The sequence below is a fragment of the Ictalurus furcatus genome, chromosome 16 (assembly GCF_023375685.1).
Source record: "Ictalurus furcatus strain D&B chromosome 16, Billie_1.0, whole genome shotgun sequence".
NCBI classification, from domain to species: Eukaryota; Metazoa; Chordata; class Actinopteri; order Siluriformes; family Ictaluridae; genus Ictalurus; species Ictalurus furcatus.
This window is the reverse complement of record NC_071270.1, coordinates 25,220,068-25,237,551: the sequence shown is the minus strand read 5'-3', so window position 1 is coordinate 25,237,551 and position 17,484 is coordinate 25,220,068. Positions and strand designations below refer to the sequence as shown.

At 40.8% G+C, this 17,484-nt stretch overlaps 1 protein-coding gene across 1 annotated transcript in view; it reads right to left on the bottom strand.

The window, feature by feature from the left end:
- LOC128620075 (protein turtle homolog A-like) overlaps positions 1 to 15,038 on the bottom strand; it is a 32,243-nt gene extending 17,205 nt beyond the window's left edge. Inside the window, exons 1-3 of the mRNA XM_053644726.1 lie at positions 14,834 to 15,038; positions 13,989 to 14,093; positions 13,702 to 13,896 (exon numbers count right to left, since the gene is read on the bottom strand). Of these exons, the coding sequence (XP_053500701.1) occupies positions 13,702 to 13,896; positions 13,989 to 14,058 (265 nt within the window). The 5' untranslated portion in view covers positions 14,059 to 14,093; positions 14,834 to 15,038. The remainder of the gene's footprint in view (positions 1 to 13,701; positions 13,897 to 13,988; positions 14,094 to 14,833) is intronic.
- Between the last annotated feature and the right edge of the window lie 2,446 nt (positions 15,039 to 17,484).

Genomic DNA, 17,484 nt, shown 5'->3' with positions numbered 1-17,484 from the left:
AATAGAGAGAAAGAAAGAAAGAAAGAAAGAAAGAATTCTGTAATAGACAGAAAGAAAGAAAGAAAGAAAGAAAGGAGTTCTGTAATAGTAATAAGGAAAGAAAGAATTCTGTAATAGAGAGAAAGAAAGAAAGAAAGAAAGAAAGAAAGGAGTTCTGTAGTAGTAATAAGGAAAGAAAGAATTCTGTAATAGACAGAAAGAAAGAAAGAAAGAAAGAAAGGAGTTCTGTAGTAGTAATAAGGAAAGAAAGAATTCTGTAATAGACAGAAAGAAAGAAAGAAAGAAAGAAAGGAGTTCTGTAGTAGTAATAAGGAAAGAAAGAATTGTGTAATAGAGAGAAAGAAAGAAAGAAAGAAAGAAAGAAAGGAGTTCTGTAATAGTAATAAGGAAAGAAAGAATTGTGTAATAGACAGAAAGAAAGAAAGAAAGAAAGAAAGGAGTTCTGTAGTAGTAATAAGGAAAGAAAGAATTGTGTAATAGAGAGAAAGAAAGAAAGAAAGAAAGGAGGGAATGATGATAGTAAGAAGGGAAAACATTAACTGTAACAGTAAATGGATAAACAGTACGGTGTTGGTTGATGGACAGAACTAACGATGGTAAAGTGCTGTGAGAGAAGAGGAATAAAACGCGTGTGCTGCTGTAGGGAAATAATCAGCACTGAGGACGGAGCAGTATGTGTGTGTTTGTGTGTTTGTGTGTTGGTGTGTTTGTTTGTTTGTTTGTTTTTGTCCTCCGCGTGGTGAAGAAGTGAATCACGACAGCGTCTCGGTGTTAAAGCTGTGACTCGTGCGTGCCGTGCCAAACTGAGTCACATGCCATGATGTTGTTTTTTTTATGCTAGGTGCTGATGCTAATCATTAACCCGCTCCCCTGAGGACCAGAAGGCACCGTGGAGTCCACGCTGCGACAACAGGAGCGGCGCCGAGCTCCAGCACACGCCTGTTTACTCCACTTCACTCGTCTACAAGCACCCGCAGCTGAGAGCTTACAGCACAGCACAGATCACACTGACCGGTCTCTGTGTAAACACACACACACACACACACACACACTCGGACTCGGACGGTGATCCGGAGTTAAACACCAGTGCAAGCCGTGGTCGAGATTTGAATGTAGTTGCCATGGAGACAAGGACTGAAATCACATGAGCGAGGTAGTGACTTCAGAGCAGGATTACTCACCTTCCAACTGCAGCGAGGACAGGATGTGTGTGTGTGTGTGAGAGAGAGAGAGAGAGAGAGAGAGAGAGAGAGAGGGAGAAATATTAAAGAGGTAAAGAGAATGGAGAGAATGAGACGGAAGGACAGTGGAAACAGAAATATGCAACTGGTGCAAAAAATAGAAAGGAAAAAAGAAAAGGAAAGGGATTCTGTGACAGAAAGAAAGAAAGAAAGAAGCTTCAAAGAAAGAAGCTTCAAAGAAAAGTAAAGAAGCGAGAGAGCAGCATCAACGAAAGGTAAAGAAGGAAAAAAAGAAAGAAGAAAAAAAAGAAACCAAAAAGAAAAGTAAAGAAGGAAGAAAAAAGAAAGCAATAAAGAAGCATCAAAGAAAAGTAAAGAAGAAAGAAAGAGAGAAGGAAAAAAAGAAAGCAAAGAAAGAAAAAAAGAAAGAAAGAAAGAAAGAAAAGAAGGAGGAAGGAAAAAAAATAAAAAAGAGAAGTAAAGTTTGAAAAAAGAAAGAAAGAAAGAAGCATTGAAGAAAATAAAAGGAAGGAAGGAAGAAAGAAAGAAGTAAAGGAAAGAAAGAAAGAAAGAAAGAAAAAGTAAAGAAGCATCCAAGGAAGGAAGAATATATGAACAAACGTATGAAAAAGAATACTAAAGAAGAAGGATGAAAGAAAGAATCCCATATTAGTAAAAAAGGAATAACTTTTTAGATAGATAGATAGAGAGAGAGAGAGAGAGAGAGAGAGAGAGAGAGAGAGATGGAGGCGGGGTCAGTAAAGGTAAAAGTTTAGAGATGTGGTTAGAACTCAGTAAAAAACTCCACACAGAGTCAACAAAGTAAAAAAGTTTTCAAAGGTGTCATCTGTGTGTCCACCTGCTTCCTCATTCAGTAGGGAACCACTTCAAAACACACACACACACACACACACACACACACACACACACTGTTGCCGAGCGATTATCCACACTCCACTGCACACTGCATACTCACAGCACAAACACACACTCTGTTGCTATGTCACTCGAGCATCCAGAGGGTTCAGCTGAACATGGTGTGAAATTACACACAGTGAACAACTAACATTCCCTTCCTGTTTACAACACTCACTTCCTGTTTACAACACTCACTTCCTGTTCATACCAGAAAAAAGGTGTGTTTTTTTTTTCTATAGTCATTTTAAAAACGTCTATAAACCTTTAGTGGGGGTGGGGGTAGTGAAGAGGTACCGGGGGGAGGGGCACCATGGGGGGAGGGGAGGGGTTTCGTGACCCCGGAGCAACTCATGCTGCAGTGCTTTGCTAACAGGCGTGACGTCATTAAACGCGCAACAGCGCTGGGCCTAAACTGGACGTTCCACAACGTTACATGTAACCATAAATGGATAAAAACGTACGTAGTGATAAGAGGTTATTGTAATCGCTGACAAACTGCTGTGGCATAAGAGGAATAAAACACTCTGGGACGTGCTGCTAGAGGAAAACAACCTGAAATAATATTATTAATATTTCTGCTTCCTCACACCACTTCCTGATTATTTTCCTATAACAGCAAACCCCATGTTTCCCTCACACACTCCTCTCACCATCACCTACTCTCCCTGACCTACAGGCAAACTTTTCAGGGAGGAAGAAGGGGACCGAAAGACAGAAAGAAAGGAAGGAAGAAATAAAGAAAGAAAGAAAGAAAGGAAGGAAGGAAGAAATAAAGAAAGAAAGAAAGAAAGAAAGGAAGGAAGAAAGAAAGGAAGGAAGGAAGGAAGAAATAAAGAAAGAAAGAAAGAAAGAAAGGAAGGAAGAAATAAATAAAGAAAGAAAGAAAGGAAGGAAGGAAGAAAGAAAGAAAGGAAGGAAGAAAGAAAGAAAGAAAGGAAGGAAGGAAGAAATAAAGAAAGAAAGAAAGGAAGGAAGAAATAAAGAAATAAAGAAAGGAAGTAAGGAAGAAATAAAGAAAGAAAGAAAGAAAGAAAGAAAGAAAGGAAGGAAGGAAGAAATAAATAAAGAAAGAAAGAAAGGAAGGAAGAAATAGAAAGAAAAAAAGAAAGGAAGGAAGAAAGAAAGAAAGGAAGGAAGGAAGAAATAAATAAAGAAAGAAAGAAAGAAAGAAAGGAAGGAAGAAATAAAGAAAGAAAGGAAGGAAGAAATTAAGAAAGCAAGAAAGAAAGAAAGGAAGGAAGGAAGGAATTAAGAAAGAAAGAAAGAAAGAAAGGAAGGAAGGAAGGAAGAAAGAAAGAAAGGAAGGAAGGAATTAAGAAATAAAGAAAGGAAGGAATGAAGAAATAAAGAAAGAAAGAAAGAAAGAAAGAAATAAAGAAAGGAAGAAAGAAAGGAAGGAAGGAAGAAATAAAGAAAGAAAGAAAGGAAGGAAGGAAGGAAGGAAGGAAGAAATAAATAAAGAAAGAAAGAAAGGAAGGAAGAAATAAAGAAAGAAAGAAAGGAAGGAAGAAATAAAGAAAGAAAGAAAGGAAGGAAGGAAGAAATAAATAAAGAAAGAAAGAAAGGAAGGAAGAAATAGAAAGAAAAAAAGAAAGGAAGGAAGAAAGAAAGAAAGGAAGGAAGAAATAAATAAATAAAGAAAGAAAGAAAGAAAGAAAGAAAGAAAGGAAGGAAGAACTAAAGAAAGAAAGGAAGGAAGGAATTAAGAAAGAAAGAAAGAAAGAAAGGAAGGAAGGAATTAAGAAAGAAAGAAAGAAAGAAAGGAAGGAAGGAAGGAAGGAAGAAAGAAAGAAAGGAAGGAATTAAGAAATAAAGAAAGGAAGGAATGAAGAAATAAATAAAGAAAGAAAGAAAGAAAGGAAGGAAGGAAGGAAGAAATAAAGAAAGGAAGAAAGAAAGAACGGAAGAAAGGAAGGAAGGAATAAATAAAGAAAGAAAGAAAGACAGAAAGAAAGGAAGGAAGAAAGAAAGAAAGAAAGGAAGGAAGAAATAAATAAAGAAAGAAAGAAAGACAGAAAGAAAGGAAGGAAGAAAGGAAGGAAGAAAGGAAGGAAGAAAGAAAGAAAATTTCTTTGATGAACATATGAACAGAAGAATGAAAGAAACAATACTAAAGAAGCGAGAAAGGTATAGGACAAGTGTAGGAAAGGAATGAAGGAGGGAAATAATGATAGTCAAAAGAAAGAAAGAAACTAAGGAAGGAAGGAAGGAAACTAAGGAAGTAAGGAAGGAAGGAAAGAAACTAAGGAAGGAAGGAAGGAAGGAAACTAAGGAAGGAAGGAAGGAAGGAAGGAAACTAAGGAAGGAGGGAAGGAAGGAAACTAAGGAAGGAAGGAAGGAAGGAAACTAAGGAAGGAAGGAAGGAAGGAAACTAAGGAAGGAAGGAAGGAAGGAAGGAAACTGAGGAAGGAAGGAAGGAAGGAAGGAAACTAAGGAAGGAAGGAAGGAAGGAAACTAAGGAAGGAAGGAAGGAAGGAAGGAAACTAAGGAAGGAAGGAAGGAAGGAAGGAAGGAAACTAAGGAAGGAAGGAAGGAAGGAAGGAAACTAAGGAAGGAAGGAAGGAAGGAAGGAAGGGAAGGAAGGAAGGAAGGAAGGAAGGAAGGAAACTGAGGAAGGAAGGAAGGAAGGAAGGAAACTAAGGAAGGAAGGAAGGAAGGAAGGAAGGATATTATGTGGAAGAAGTTTTATTAATCCTTCTAAGTCGGCTCACTTGTGAGCTCATTTCTCAGCAGGACGTTCTGTTGTGTTCTCTAGGGAAATCAATTCTGCACCAGCAGTTAAAAGTTAGACGCTTATCAAGCTCTACATTTCCCAGCTCATGTCCGATGCCCATTTCCTATAGATGACATGTTAGTGTTATCGTGTTTAGTGTCACGCTGACGCCGCAGCAGTGCTGTACGCCGAGAGAAGCTGAAATAATAACCCAGTAAAGGTTTCTCGGTTCTGTCAGACAGCGAGATCACGGCAGGAGGAACGGGAAGAGCTTCGCACACAGACCATAATTCAGTGCGCATGATCACAGTGCTGCTGGAGCGTTTCATGGCTAATCTCCTGCGTCAAAGCCATTAGTGCAGTCCCAAAGCCCGTCTCAGTCCCTCCACGCATTACTGCCAACCTTCTGTTACACCGCCCGGGGGTCTGAACCGGGGAATCCATCGCCTCTTCCCTCTTCTGCCTCGGCAAGTGTTTCCCGTATACACACTCTCAGGTTTCAGCTCGGGAGAGAGCAGGTAGAGTTTCACCCCGAGCCACAATATCCACCGGCTTTGCTCCCATTGTTCTGTTTTAAGGCCTTGTTTTCATTTGAAATTTGAATCATAGCACGTTAAAAGAGTCGAAACTTCAGTGGCAGGTTGTGAAGAGAGAGAGAGAGAGAGAGAGAGAGAGAGAGAGAGAGAGATGTGACGCAGGGACTTGGTCAATGCAGACGTGTGGGGGTTGGGTGGGAAAGCATGGACAATACACGGGGGGTGTTTCTTAAGCCTGGGGCACAATGACCGCAACCGCACTGTTATAATACACTCACAGGCGAACAATGCGGGCTTTCCATTGTGCAGACAAACCCAGCGAAACTTCCAGCCGACGCAGGAATATATGTAGCACTATCTGTACGGTTCAAAACGCAGCTCAAAGTGCTTTACAGACAATAATCAAAACAATTCCATACATAGCACTGATAGAGAGGAAGGAAGAAAAACTAGAAGAAGCGAGGAGGGGAATAATGCTAGTCATAAAGGTAAGAAAGATAGTAATGTAGGAAAGACACTAAAAGAAGCAAGGAAGGAAAATGGGGGAAGGAAACTAAAGCAAGAAAGAAAGGAAGGAAGGAAGGAAAGGAAGGAGCGAAGGGTAGGAAAGAAAATAAAAGAAACATGGAGGGGGAAAAGGAGGAATAGGAAAACTAAAGAAAGAAAGAAAGAAAGAAAGAAAGAAAGGAGCAAACGTTATGTAGGAAAGAAAAGGAAGAAAGAAAGAAAGGAAGGAAGGAAGGAAAGGAAGGAGCGAAGGGTAGGAAAGAAAATAAAAGAAACGTAGAAGGAAAAAGGAGGAATAAGAAAATTAAAGAAAGAAAGAAAGAAAGGAGCAAAGGTTATGTAGGAAAGAAAAGGAAGAAAGAAAGGAAGGAAGGAAAGGAAGGAGCAAAGGGTAGGAAAGAAAATAAAAGAAACATGGAGGGGAAAAAGGAAGAATAAGAAAACTAAAGAAAGAAAGAAAGAAAGGAGCGAAGGTTATGTAGGAAAGAAAAGGAAGAAAGAAAGGAAGGAAGGAAGGAAGGAAGGAAGGAGCGAAGGGTAGGAAAGAAAATAAAAGAAACATGGAGAGGAAAAAGGAAGAATAAGAAAACTAAAGAAAGAAAGAAAGAAAGAAAGAAAGAAAGAAAGAAAGGAGCGAAGGTTATGTAGGAAAGAAAAGGAAGAAAGAAAGGAAGGAAGGAAGGAAGGAAGGAAGGAAGAAAAGGAAGGAGCAAAGGGTAGGAAAGAAAATAAAAGAAACAGAAGGAAAAAGGAGGAATAAGAAAATTAAAGAAAGAAAGAAAGAAAGGAGCGAAGGTTATGTAGGAAAGAAAAGGAAGAAAGGAAGGAAGGAAGGGAGGAAGGAAGGAAGGAAGGAAGGAAAGGAAGGAGCGAAGGGTAGGAAAGAAAATAAAAGAAACATGGAGAGGAAAAAGGAGGAATAAGAAAACTAAAGAAAGAAAGAAAGAAAGAAAGGAGCGAAGGTTATGTAGGAAAGAAAAGGAAGAAAGAAAGGAAGGAAGGAAGGAAGGAAGAAAAGGAAGGAGCAAAGGGTAGGAAAGAAAAAAGAAACAGAAGGAAAAAGGAGGAATAAGAAAATTAAAGAAAGAAAGAAAGAAAGAAAGGAGCGAAGGTTACGTAGGAAAGAAAAGGAAGAAAGAAAGGAAGGAAGGAGCGAAGGGTAGGAAAGAAAATAAAAGAAACACGGAGGGGGAAAAGGAAGAATAAGAAAACTAAAGAAAGAAAGACAGAAAGAAAGAAAGGAGCGAAGGTTATGTAGGAAAGAAAAGGAAGAAAGGAAGGAAGGAAGGAAGGAAGGAAGGAAGAAGTCAATGTAGGAAAGTATGTAGGAAAGAATGAAAGAAAACAGGTGGGGAAAAAAAACTAAAGAAGAAAAAAATTCTGGAACGAAGTATGGACGGAGTGAGGGTAAAATAAAAAAAAGAAAAGAAAGAGAGCCTAAGAAGCGAGGGAGGAAGGAGGAACAGAAGAAAGAAATGAAAGAAGGAAATAATAATAGTCAAAAAGTTTAGAGAAAAGCACGAAAAAAAAAAAGCTGCAAGACGTAAACGCCTCCATAAATATTACATACATGCCTCCTTATAGAAAACTTCCCGACCGACCTCGACTGATCCGCATACAGAAGAGCTGTTACTATAGAAACCGCAACGTATTAGAAGCTGGGACTCCTGTTTAATCCATGCTCTTATAGAAAACTAATCAATGCCTTCTGACCAATCAGAGTCGAGAACAGAAGTGGTGTTATAAAACATACACCTTGTGACATCAGACACCGATCTCACCTTTCTGTAACACCCACATGTATCTGCTCTGTATACTAAACACCGAACTGCCATGAAACCGCATGACAACGCGGTAAAAACATCATTTCCTGTTTCGGCGAATTTACTGGATGAGCAGTAATGGTGGCTCCGGTAGCTTACAGCATGATCATTTAAGAAGGGTTTATTATTATTATTATTATTATTATTATTATTATTATTATTATTATTTAGTGAAGAAGAAGCTTGTGGAACGTCCAAGAAACAAGTCATGCTCCTGCTGTCACTTACGTTATCGCAGCTATAAATAGACGCTCCTTCACCAGCCTCTCTTTCTTTCTCTCTCTCCGAGACCCTGTTTACACTGGTGCCTTTTCGTTCTAAAACGGAAACGATCCTCGTCCACGCCGGCGTTTCCGCCGCGTTTCGGAAACGATCTACGTCCACGCTATACGACCGTAAACGTATGTCACGTGACCATTCGTGCACACTGGGCATGCGCATACGAGTGTAAACAGGAAGTCGGTTGCTAGTCCAAACCGGCGTTCCGTGTAGGGCTTACGCCGCTCGAAATGAGATTTGTTGGCGATCGCTCTAATCGTAGCTCGCCTCTTGCGCGTGTAGCAGCTGCAGTGTTATATAATACAGAGTGGAACCGCACAACGGCGGCTAAGAATGACGAGAAAGCCAGCAAAGCTCGCGGTTCAGTCTCCGTCTTGTTGCGTATACGATCAACGTAGCGTAACGGTCATGTGGTAGGGGCTTGACGAATCAGGGAAGAAAACGCGATGATCCAGAAAAGAACCAATCGGGGCGCGAATGTGAGTGAAGCCACGCCTTCGTTTTCAAAACGTTCTGGTCTGTTTTACACTGAAACGCGAGCCCGGAGTTTTCAGACTAAAACGGGGTCTTCGGCGTTTCCGAAAGTCTCCGTTTACGAGAGTCGAAAACGCCGGAGTAGTGTAGACGACCGGCGTAACCGTAGCAACAGTTATGCGTTTTAAAACGAAAACGCATTAGTGTGAACAGCGCCTGAGAAAGAAAACAAAAATCGTGTCATGTTTTCGAGAAATCACGAAGCGTAAACTGCTCTGCGACCAGAGCGCTGACACTGGAGACTCCTTCCAAAAAAAAAATGATTACAGGCTTTTAAACAAGTACAAGTCCCCGTGAATGAGCTGTTACCGTAGAAACGATAACATATCGACACGAACCTGCGATGTGCGTTACAGCTCGGATTCCTGTCTAATGCGTATAAATAAACTCCAGCATTGTGCTGTTTTTTTTCCAGGGGGGGTTTCGTTGCATCCAGGACGGTTTTTGTCCCGAAGGACTCTACTTTCATGACTGGAGTAACACTAACACACGACAATGAGCAACACTAGACCACCTGAGACAAGGTTTATAACCTGAGGGCATGTAACTTCATCATCATCATCATCATCCCACCGTCCTGTAAGCCAGCAGTCATCTCCACCTGAGACAAAAAGTCCCTCGAAATCTTTTGTTGTTGCTCAAACAGAACGTGAGCTCGGGGTTAGACGAGACGCCAAATCCTAAATCCTTCCAGACGTCTTTGTCCTGCTCCTGTTTTACATCAGGAAAGTGTTTCGTTTCCTTGTTTGGGAATGTTAATAATACGCTATCGAGTGGGGATTTTCATCCAGGACGCTTTCTCATACAGATTTATAATATGATATTTTCAGGGTGAAAATACGCCGAGTGTTTCTTCATGCTCATGATCATCGTCGATGCTTCTACACAATCACGACGGTTTTCTCTGCTTTTGCGAGACGACCGCAAAAAAAAAAAAAAAAACTTTTTTTTTTTTCTTTGCAGAACGTTATTTTAGTACGGAGCAGCTCCTCTTATAAAACGCCTCCTTACAAATTATTGCAGTTTTTATTCAATAAAGAACGACACGTCTGTTTATAGTTATATTATAGTTATGTTGTGGAACATCCAGGAAACGAGATGGTCCCTGTTATAACTTAATATATACTGTAGCAGCTATAAACGGGGCCGCTGTTATTCTAAACCAGTTTCAACAACGGTTTTCAACAATTCAACAAGGAAACGAACATTATCAACAATTTATAAAGTGAAACAGACCATCATTTTACAGAAAGTAGGAGGGGAAGAACGCTAGTCCAAACGTTAAGAAAGACAGCCGTGTAGGAAAGAAAATAAAAGAAGGAAGGAAGAAAAAACAGGGGGGAACTAAAGTATGATAGAAAGGAATAAAGGAAGGAAGAAAGGAAGGAGCGAGGGCAAGGTAGGAAAGAAATGGAAGGAATGAAGGAAAGAAGAAAGGAAGGGGGAGAAGCAAGCTAAAGAAAAAGAAGGGAAGGAAGGAAGGAGCGAAGGTAAGGTAGGGAAGAAACGGGAAAAAGGAAAGAAGGGAGAAAGAAAGCAAGGAAGGAGGGAGCGAGGGTAAGGTAGGAAAGAAAAAAGGAAGGAAAGAAGGAAGGAAGGAAGGAAGGAAGGGGGGAAAGCAAGATAAAGAAAAAGAAAGGAAGGAAGGAAGGAGCGAAGGTAAGGTAGGAAAGAAAAAAGGAAGGAAAGAAGGAAGGAAGGAAGGGGGAAAAGCAAGATAAAGAAAAAGAAAGGAAGGAAGGAAGGAGCGAAGGTAAGGTAGGAAAGAAACGGGGATAAAAGGAAGGAAGGAAGGAAGGAAGAAAGCGAGGAAGGAAGGTGCAAGCGTAAGGTAGGAAAGAAAAAGGAAGGAAGGAAGGAAGAACGCAAGGAAGGAGGGAGCGAGGGTAAGGTAGGAAAGAAAAAAGGAAGGAAAGAAGGAAGGAAGGAAGTGGGAAAAGCAAGATAAAGAAAAAGAAAGGAAGGAAGGAAGGAAGGAGCGAAGATAAGGTAGGAAAGAAAAACGGGGATAAAAGGAAGGAAGGAAGGAAGGAAGAAAGCGAGGAAGGAAGGAGCAAGCGTAAGGTAGGAAAGAAAAAGGAAGGAAGGAAGGAAGGAAGAAAGCAAGGAAGGAAGGAGCAAGCGTAAGGTAGGAAAGAAAAAGGAAGGAAGGAAGGAAGGAAGAAAGCAAGGAAGGAGGGAGCGAGGGTAAGGTAGGAAAGAAAAAAGGAAGGAAAGAAGGAAGGAAGAAAGGAAGGAAGGGGGAAAAGCAAGCTAAATAGGAAGAAAACAAGGAAGAAAGGAGCCAGGGTAATGTAGGAAAATATTAATAGAGTAAATATTTCATGTTTATATACATTTCATTATTAATTACACTGATTTATGCACGAAGAATAAAACACGACTGTTAGAAGGTTAATGTTGTGAAACGTCCGTGAAACACGTTAGTTCATGTTCTCACTTACGTTACAGCAGCTAGAAAGAGTCAGCTAGAAAGAGTCAGTTAGAAAGAATCAGCTAGAAAGAGCCAGCTAGAAAGAATCAGCTAGAAAGAGTCAGTTAGAAAGAGTCAGCTAGAAAGAGTCAGTTAGAAAGAGCCAGCTAGAAAGAGCCAGCTAGAAAGAATCAGCTAGAAAGAGTCAGCTAGACAGAGTCAGTTAGAAAGAGTCAGCTAGAAAGAGTCAGCTAGAAAGAGCCAGCTAGAAAGAGTCAGCTAGAAAGAGCCAGCTAGAAAGAATCAGCTAGAAAGAGTCAGCTAGAAAGAGTCAGCTAGAAAGCTGCTATATAGCTCTTTAAAGCAGCTAGAAAGAGTCGTTGCCTCACCAGCCTCTCTTCTTATCTTTTATATTTAAAGTCGCAAAGAAACCACAAAGCGTAAACTCCTACTCCATCTGTCCAGAATATGTCGGAAAACATGAATAATGTTAATAAATAAGCATTTATATAAACCTATCGTTCATATCACAGCTGGAAAAGTGCTGTCAGAGCTTACAGATACTGAATCCACTGTAATAGAAAGGAATTTAGGCTCTAATCTTAGATTACAGGAAGTATCATTTAAAGCACGTGCACTTTACTTAGATGAGATCTAGACAGTTTAATCTTTATTTAGCATCAGCGTGCCCTATCAGATTCCGTGGGTTTCGAACAGCATGCGATTGTTCTGTGCTTGAGGAAATGGAAATCAGATGAAAATCATATGCAATCATTTGAAACCGGAGGCCGGGAACCTCATCCTGGGCGGAAGAAATGACGCTAACAATCGCTAATAGCTTCACTGTACAAACTAGCAAGCTGGTTCCATTGACTGTTAGCCACGGTAGCATTAATACCTCCTACAAACATTCCTTCCTGAATCGTCCTGGAAACAGAGCGACGGACAGATGCAGACCGTCCCGCGGCTACGCAGCCAGCTAATGAAATCTGTCTCTCAGCTAATGAAAGGTCGTAGGGTCGAACCCTCCATTTGGACAGGGGGCACGATGGCAGCCCGCCACGTAACCACGGCAGCCGTTCGTCTCCTCCACATTAGCGGCATTGTGTGCCTTTTTAAGGACAAGCTCCGCGCGCGGTCCATTGACTCGGGTGTCCTATTCAAACACGCCCTTTGTGCCGCAGCCTCGGAGCACACAATACGCAACGACGGAGGAAAAGCGAGGACGTCGCGTCGGACACGGAAGAGTACAGTTACAGCAACGAGGGAGTGGCACGGCGACAAGGTGTAGGGGTTAGCAAAACAGCTACAGGACCACTAGCGGTCTTATTTTATATGTTACCAGCCAGAAAAAGTTATTTAAAAGTTTCGATTAATTTAAATCTTCCCGAGGGGAACTGATTTCAGCTTGTGTTTCAGCATAGTATTAATCATAGCACAAAGAAACTTTAGCTAGGCTATCGTCTTAATTCTCTCTAGAAACTTTATCTAACTTTATTAGCTAGCAAGATTAGCGTGAATTGTAGCTAATATACCTGGCTAATTATCTCTACAAGTATTATCTAACTTTCTTAGCTAGCTAGATTAGCATAAAGTGTAGCTAATATACCTATCTAATTGTCTCTACAAGTATTATCTAACTTTCTTAGCTAGCTAGATTAGCATAAAGTGTAGCTAATATACCTATCTAATTGTCTCTACAAGTATTATCGAACTTTCTTAGCTAGCTAGATTAGCATAAAGTGTAGCTAATTTACCTGGTTAATTATCTCTACACGTATTATCTAACTTTCTTAGCTAGCTAGATTAGCATAAAGTGTAGCTAATATACCTGGCTAATTGTCTCTACAAGTATTATCGAACTTTCTTAGCTAGCTAGAGTAGCATAAAGTGTAGCTAATATACCTGGCTAATTATCTCTACAAGTATTATCTAACTTTCTTAGCTAGCTAGATTAGCATAAAATGTAGCTAATATACCTGGCTAATTATCTCTACAAGTATTATCTAACATTCTTAGCTAGCTAGTTGAACGTATTTATAACGTCTAAAATGGTCAGGTTCCGCCTTGTATGTATTCATGAATCTTAAAGAATCTTTAGCTATCTTGGGAATTATCTCCACGAACATTATCTAGCTATGTTTGCTAACTAGACTAGGCGACTAGGCTGTTTATTTAAGTGGCGTTAATTGCTTGAATATTACCAAGGGTGACTGATTTTGGATTGTGTTCATGTTATCAAATATTACACAAAGAAGCTAAAGCTATGATATATTGCTAATTATCTCTACAGACTTTATCTAACTTTATTTGCTAGCTAGGTTCGGCTATTTAGTGAAGTTCGGTTACTAATCTAAGCTCTCTGATTCTCCGTTTCAACCAGGAATTGACTTCATATGCAATTTTGACTCTCAGTGGCTTAGACAAATGATAAAATCATAAACAAAGAAACTATAGGTCACGGCATATTACCCACACAGACGGTAAGACTTTGGTCGTTCACATTCGCGAGTAAACATCCTTCACAGAAATTACTATACATCACTGTAAGTGTAAGAGGGGCACAAACTTATGGAAGGGATGGATTTCTAGAATGGTGTCTTCAGTATCGTACACAAATTAGAGACGTGGGACAGAGTGCACAATACTGAAAACGTCTTCCCACCATCCACCACACCGACACGTACTTTCCATAAGTAAATACTCCCACCTCCCATGCTATCCGCTGCACAGATTTCCACACATGCACACATTCAAACGCTATGCTAGTCACGCTAGTCAATTCTGTTACGCTCACCTTCATATCTGGGATGCACTCGTGGTGCGTGTGCGCCGAACTTCATAAGGATGGGAACGTCGTAATCCCGCCGGACCCACTCGACTACGTGCAGCGAAGCCGAGGAAACCTCCGCCGGAGGACTGAGGGGGCAATTCAGCAGCGCCGAACCTCCCTGTTTGGCCCGCAGCGTGGTCCGCTCACCTCCGACTCCACCTAGCACAGGATAACACATACTAATATCAATACTAACACGAATAACACATAGATATTAATCTTTTAGCTAGGAAATCTTTATCCTTCCTCACCAAGTAAGCAGAGCACCACCGCAGCAGCAGTAATTATAACTCCAGGTACAGGGAGCTCCTTTAGTGCCATGGCAGACGTTCAGACACACTCGGTCATCTCCTTAACTGCGATAAAGATCATTCGGGTCAAATATTAATCGATCGTTCATCCGATATTCACTGGAGAAGAAAAATCACCCAAAGAGTCAATAACATATTAACGCAAAATAACATTTAACCTCGGAAATCATTCAAACTATGAAAGAAAAAAATCAAAATCAAAATCCTCTGCGAGTTAACACAATTCTGCCCGATTATATTTATCCAACAAGATTATTCGTAGTATTTTTACAAATAGGCAAATCTGAGTGAAAAAGTTTGTGTACCCTTACGACAAAAATCTCGAATTTCTATGGAATTTATAGCGACGGAATGTTTACAATTTCACGAATGTTTCTTCGTCACAAGTGCCATAAGTTTTCAAAGAATACATGTTAAGACATCGATAGCGGAAAAACAGACGTGTATCGCTTTAAATATTTGCACCCCCTTCGAGTATTTTCCTACAACAGCAAGCCCCGGAACGCTCTATTCTTTTTATACCCCACCAGTTTGTCAATCGTTACACTTTAAAAAAATTTTCCATTTATAGTTACATCTAATGTTGTGGAAAGTTAGCGCAAGCTCCTCTGTGCTGAAGATGATACTTTTTTAAAAAATGACAGCTTTACCTCTGACACTGGAGACTCCTTCCATAAAAGTTCAATAAACATCTCTTTAGCAAAAAACGTCTCCAAATCAACAATTATAACGATAATGATAATGAGTCTTTATTGATGCACAGTCAAATTCTTTTCTTCGCATACCCCATCATGTCAGGAAGTTGGGGTCAGAGCGCAGGGTCAGCCATGATACAGCGCCCCCTGGAGCAGAGAGAGTTAAGGGCCTTGATCAAGGGCCCAACAGTGGCAGCTTGGCAGAACTGTCGCTTGGACCCCCGACCTTCCGATCAGTAACCCAGAGCCTGGCAGTACTGGGGCTTAAACCCCAGTTAACCAAGCCACCACTGTGAGTTTGATGTAGCCCTTTACATACCTGTGAATGAGCTGTTACTATAGAAACGATAACATATTAACATATGCTTGATGCTGTATGTTAAACCTGTGTCGGGCGTGTAGAGTGGTTCGCTATGCAGCTGAAAGGAGTAGTCAGTCAGAATAACTGGATTGTCCACTCGGCGTTGTTTAATAATTGTGTTTGGTCGATTGTCTGCACAAGGATGAGTCAACAAACACACCAACAGACCGGTGCACGTCGAGGACTCGTGCTCACAATTACAGCAGCGGCGCAAACTATTTCGGAGACAAAGAGTCAAACATGGAGAAATTGGAAATCAAGTTCTTACTTCATTTTCATCATTTTAAACATAACTTGGTGCATACACTGCTGTTGGGTCCTGGGATAAATGGCTCGGAGACGTCCCCGTGTGAACATACTGAACCGCATAAACGCTTTCAGAACCCGCCGTCATGTCCAAATCATGTCAAAACTCCACCCCCGAATCCAGCGCAAAGAGATAAGCATGGACTACAATTCCTCGTTTTTAACCTGATCCGTCTATCCTTCCATAAACCTTTCTGGTACGTTGTTTCTGTTTTGTTTTGAGCTAGTTCCGGCCCTAATGGCAGTTAAATGAAGCGTCCGTGCTTATGTACGTTCCGGAATGGTTGAAAATACAATATAGCACGGCCTAACGAGAAGATCGCGATCATGTGACCAGCGGCTGACTCAAATTCTGGCCTCATTTCCATTCTCACAGCGATTCAAATGAGCTGCAGGATGATGTAACTCGTGTCAGAAATGAACCTGATACACGTCTAGCGTCGCGCTTATCAGTATGAACACGCCGGGTCATGTCCAGCTGCAGGACAATAACATCGGTTTACTCGCTACTCTGACGAATCGAGCTGGAAATCCATGCATAACATCTCCTGAACAGTTTTCTGCTGGTGTGCACGCCGCCATTTTGTTTTAGGGTTTGGTTAGTTTGCTGTTTTGCTTCATGCAAAACATCGAATCTGTCACTGAGAGTTTGAACAAGAAAAATTCCAAATGAGCGCACGTGTGTGACGCAATGAAAAATGTCATTTATTCCAAAAAAAAAAAAAAAGAGGTATCGACCTTCTTGAAGTACGGTATAAAACACGCCGTGTCATGCTGCTATAGGAAATTCATCAACAGCTGCGTGGTGTGATGAATTTGATTATTTTCCTATAAGGAAATGGATTGTGTGTTTTATTCCTCTTACGCCACCGCGATTTGTCAATGCTAACACGTCTGTATTTGTTAAATAATGATACGTCATACTTTTTATCCAGTTATAGTTACGTTTCATATTGTGGAACGTCCAACGAAACAAGTTAGTTCTTATTCTCATTCCCTCACTTTCTCTTGCAAAGCTAGAGAAAACTCCGTCGTCCTGAAAACCTTACCTTACAGCTTTACCTCTGACCTGTACCAAGCGCTAACACTGGAGACTCCTTCCACAATCGTTCCGTAAACATCTCCTCACGTAAAACGTCGCCGTACCGACGATTCCGCTCCGAACGATCCGTTACTATAGAAACGGTAACGTATTAAAACCAGCGCGTTAATATAAACCTGTGATTTGCAGTAGCGCTGCTGTCAGAGCTGCCGTTCTAGAAGATTCATCCGCACCTTCTGACCAATCAGCATCCAGAATTGAACAGCGCTGTGGTAATAACGTGATTTTAAAAAAAAAATATATATATATTCTTTAATCACTTGTAGGCCCACAAAGTGTTTCTGTTCATTTTGTCTTTTTTTTTTTTCTCTCTCTCTCTCTCTTTCCCCGTTCCAAGTCTATGGAGGGGATGCAAACTTTTGCACGCCACCATATGTGGAAGCTCTGGTGATGTTACTGACTTGTTAAGTCATGGAGTTTATAGCACTATTTAAGGCCAAAGTCCTGAAAGCAAACACACTGTGTTTGATGGCCGTGTGCTGCTGAAGATCAAGCAAAAGCCAAAAGCTACCTAACAGCTTTAAGGGAACAAAGGTTGTAGCGTGTGTGTGTGTGTGTGTGTGTGTGTGTGTGTGTGTGAGACAGGGTTATGTATCATCATGGTTTCTCTCCACATGAATGTTTACACATTATTGTGAGCTTTCATGAAAAGATCTGAAACCCACACGGGTCCTCGGTTAAATTGATTTTGAAGTTGAGTTTATAATCCGCTTTTAAATCTGTCGTAAAACCTTGTCATTAGAAAACCTGAAGCGTTTCTCAATCCCTGGGGAGAAAAAAATAAAGACGTGTGAAATCTCGCCTTTGATTCCATTTCCATATAAGGAACATTAGCATTCAGCTTTGTTTTTTCTTCCCCTCTGCGTTCCATTGTACGTCCCGGCAGGGCGGGGCTTCACGACCATATGACATCAATACTGTGATAAACGTCACAATACACTCGTCTGAGATATTGTGCTTTTCGTTTGATCT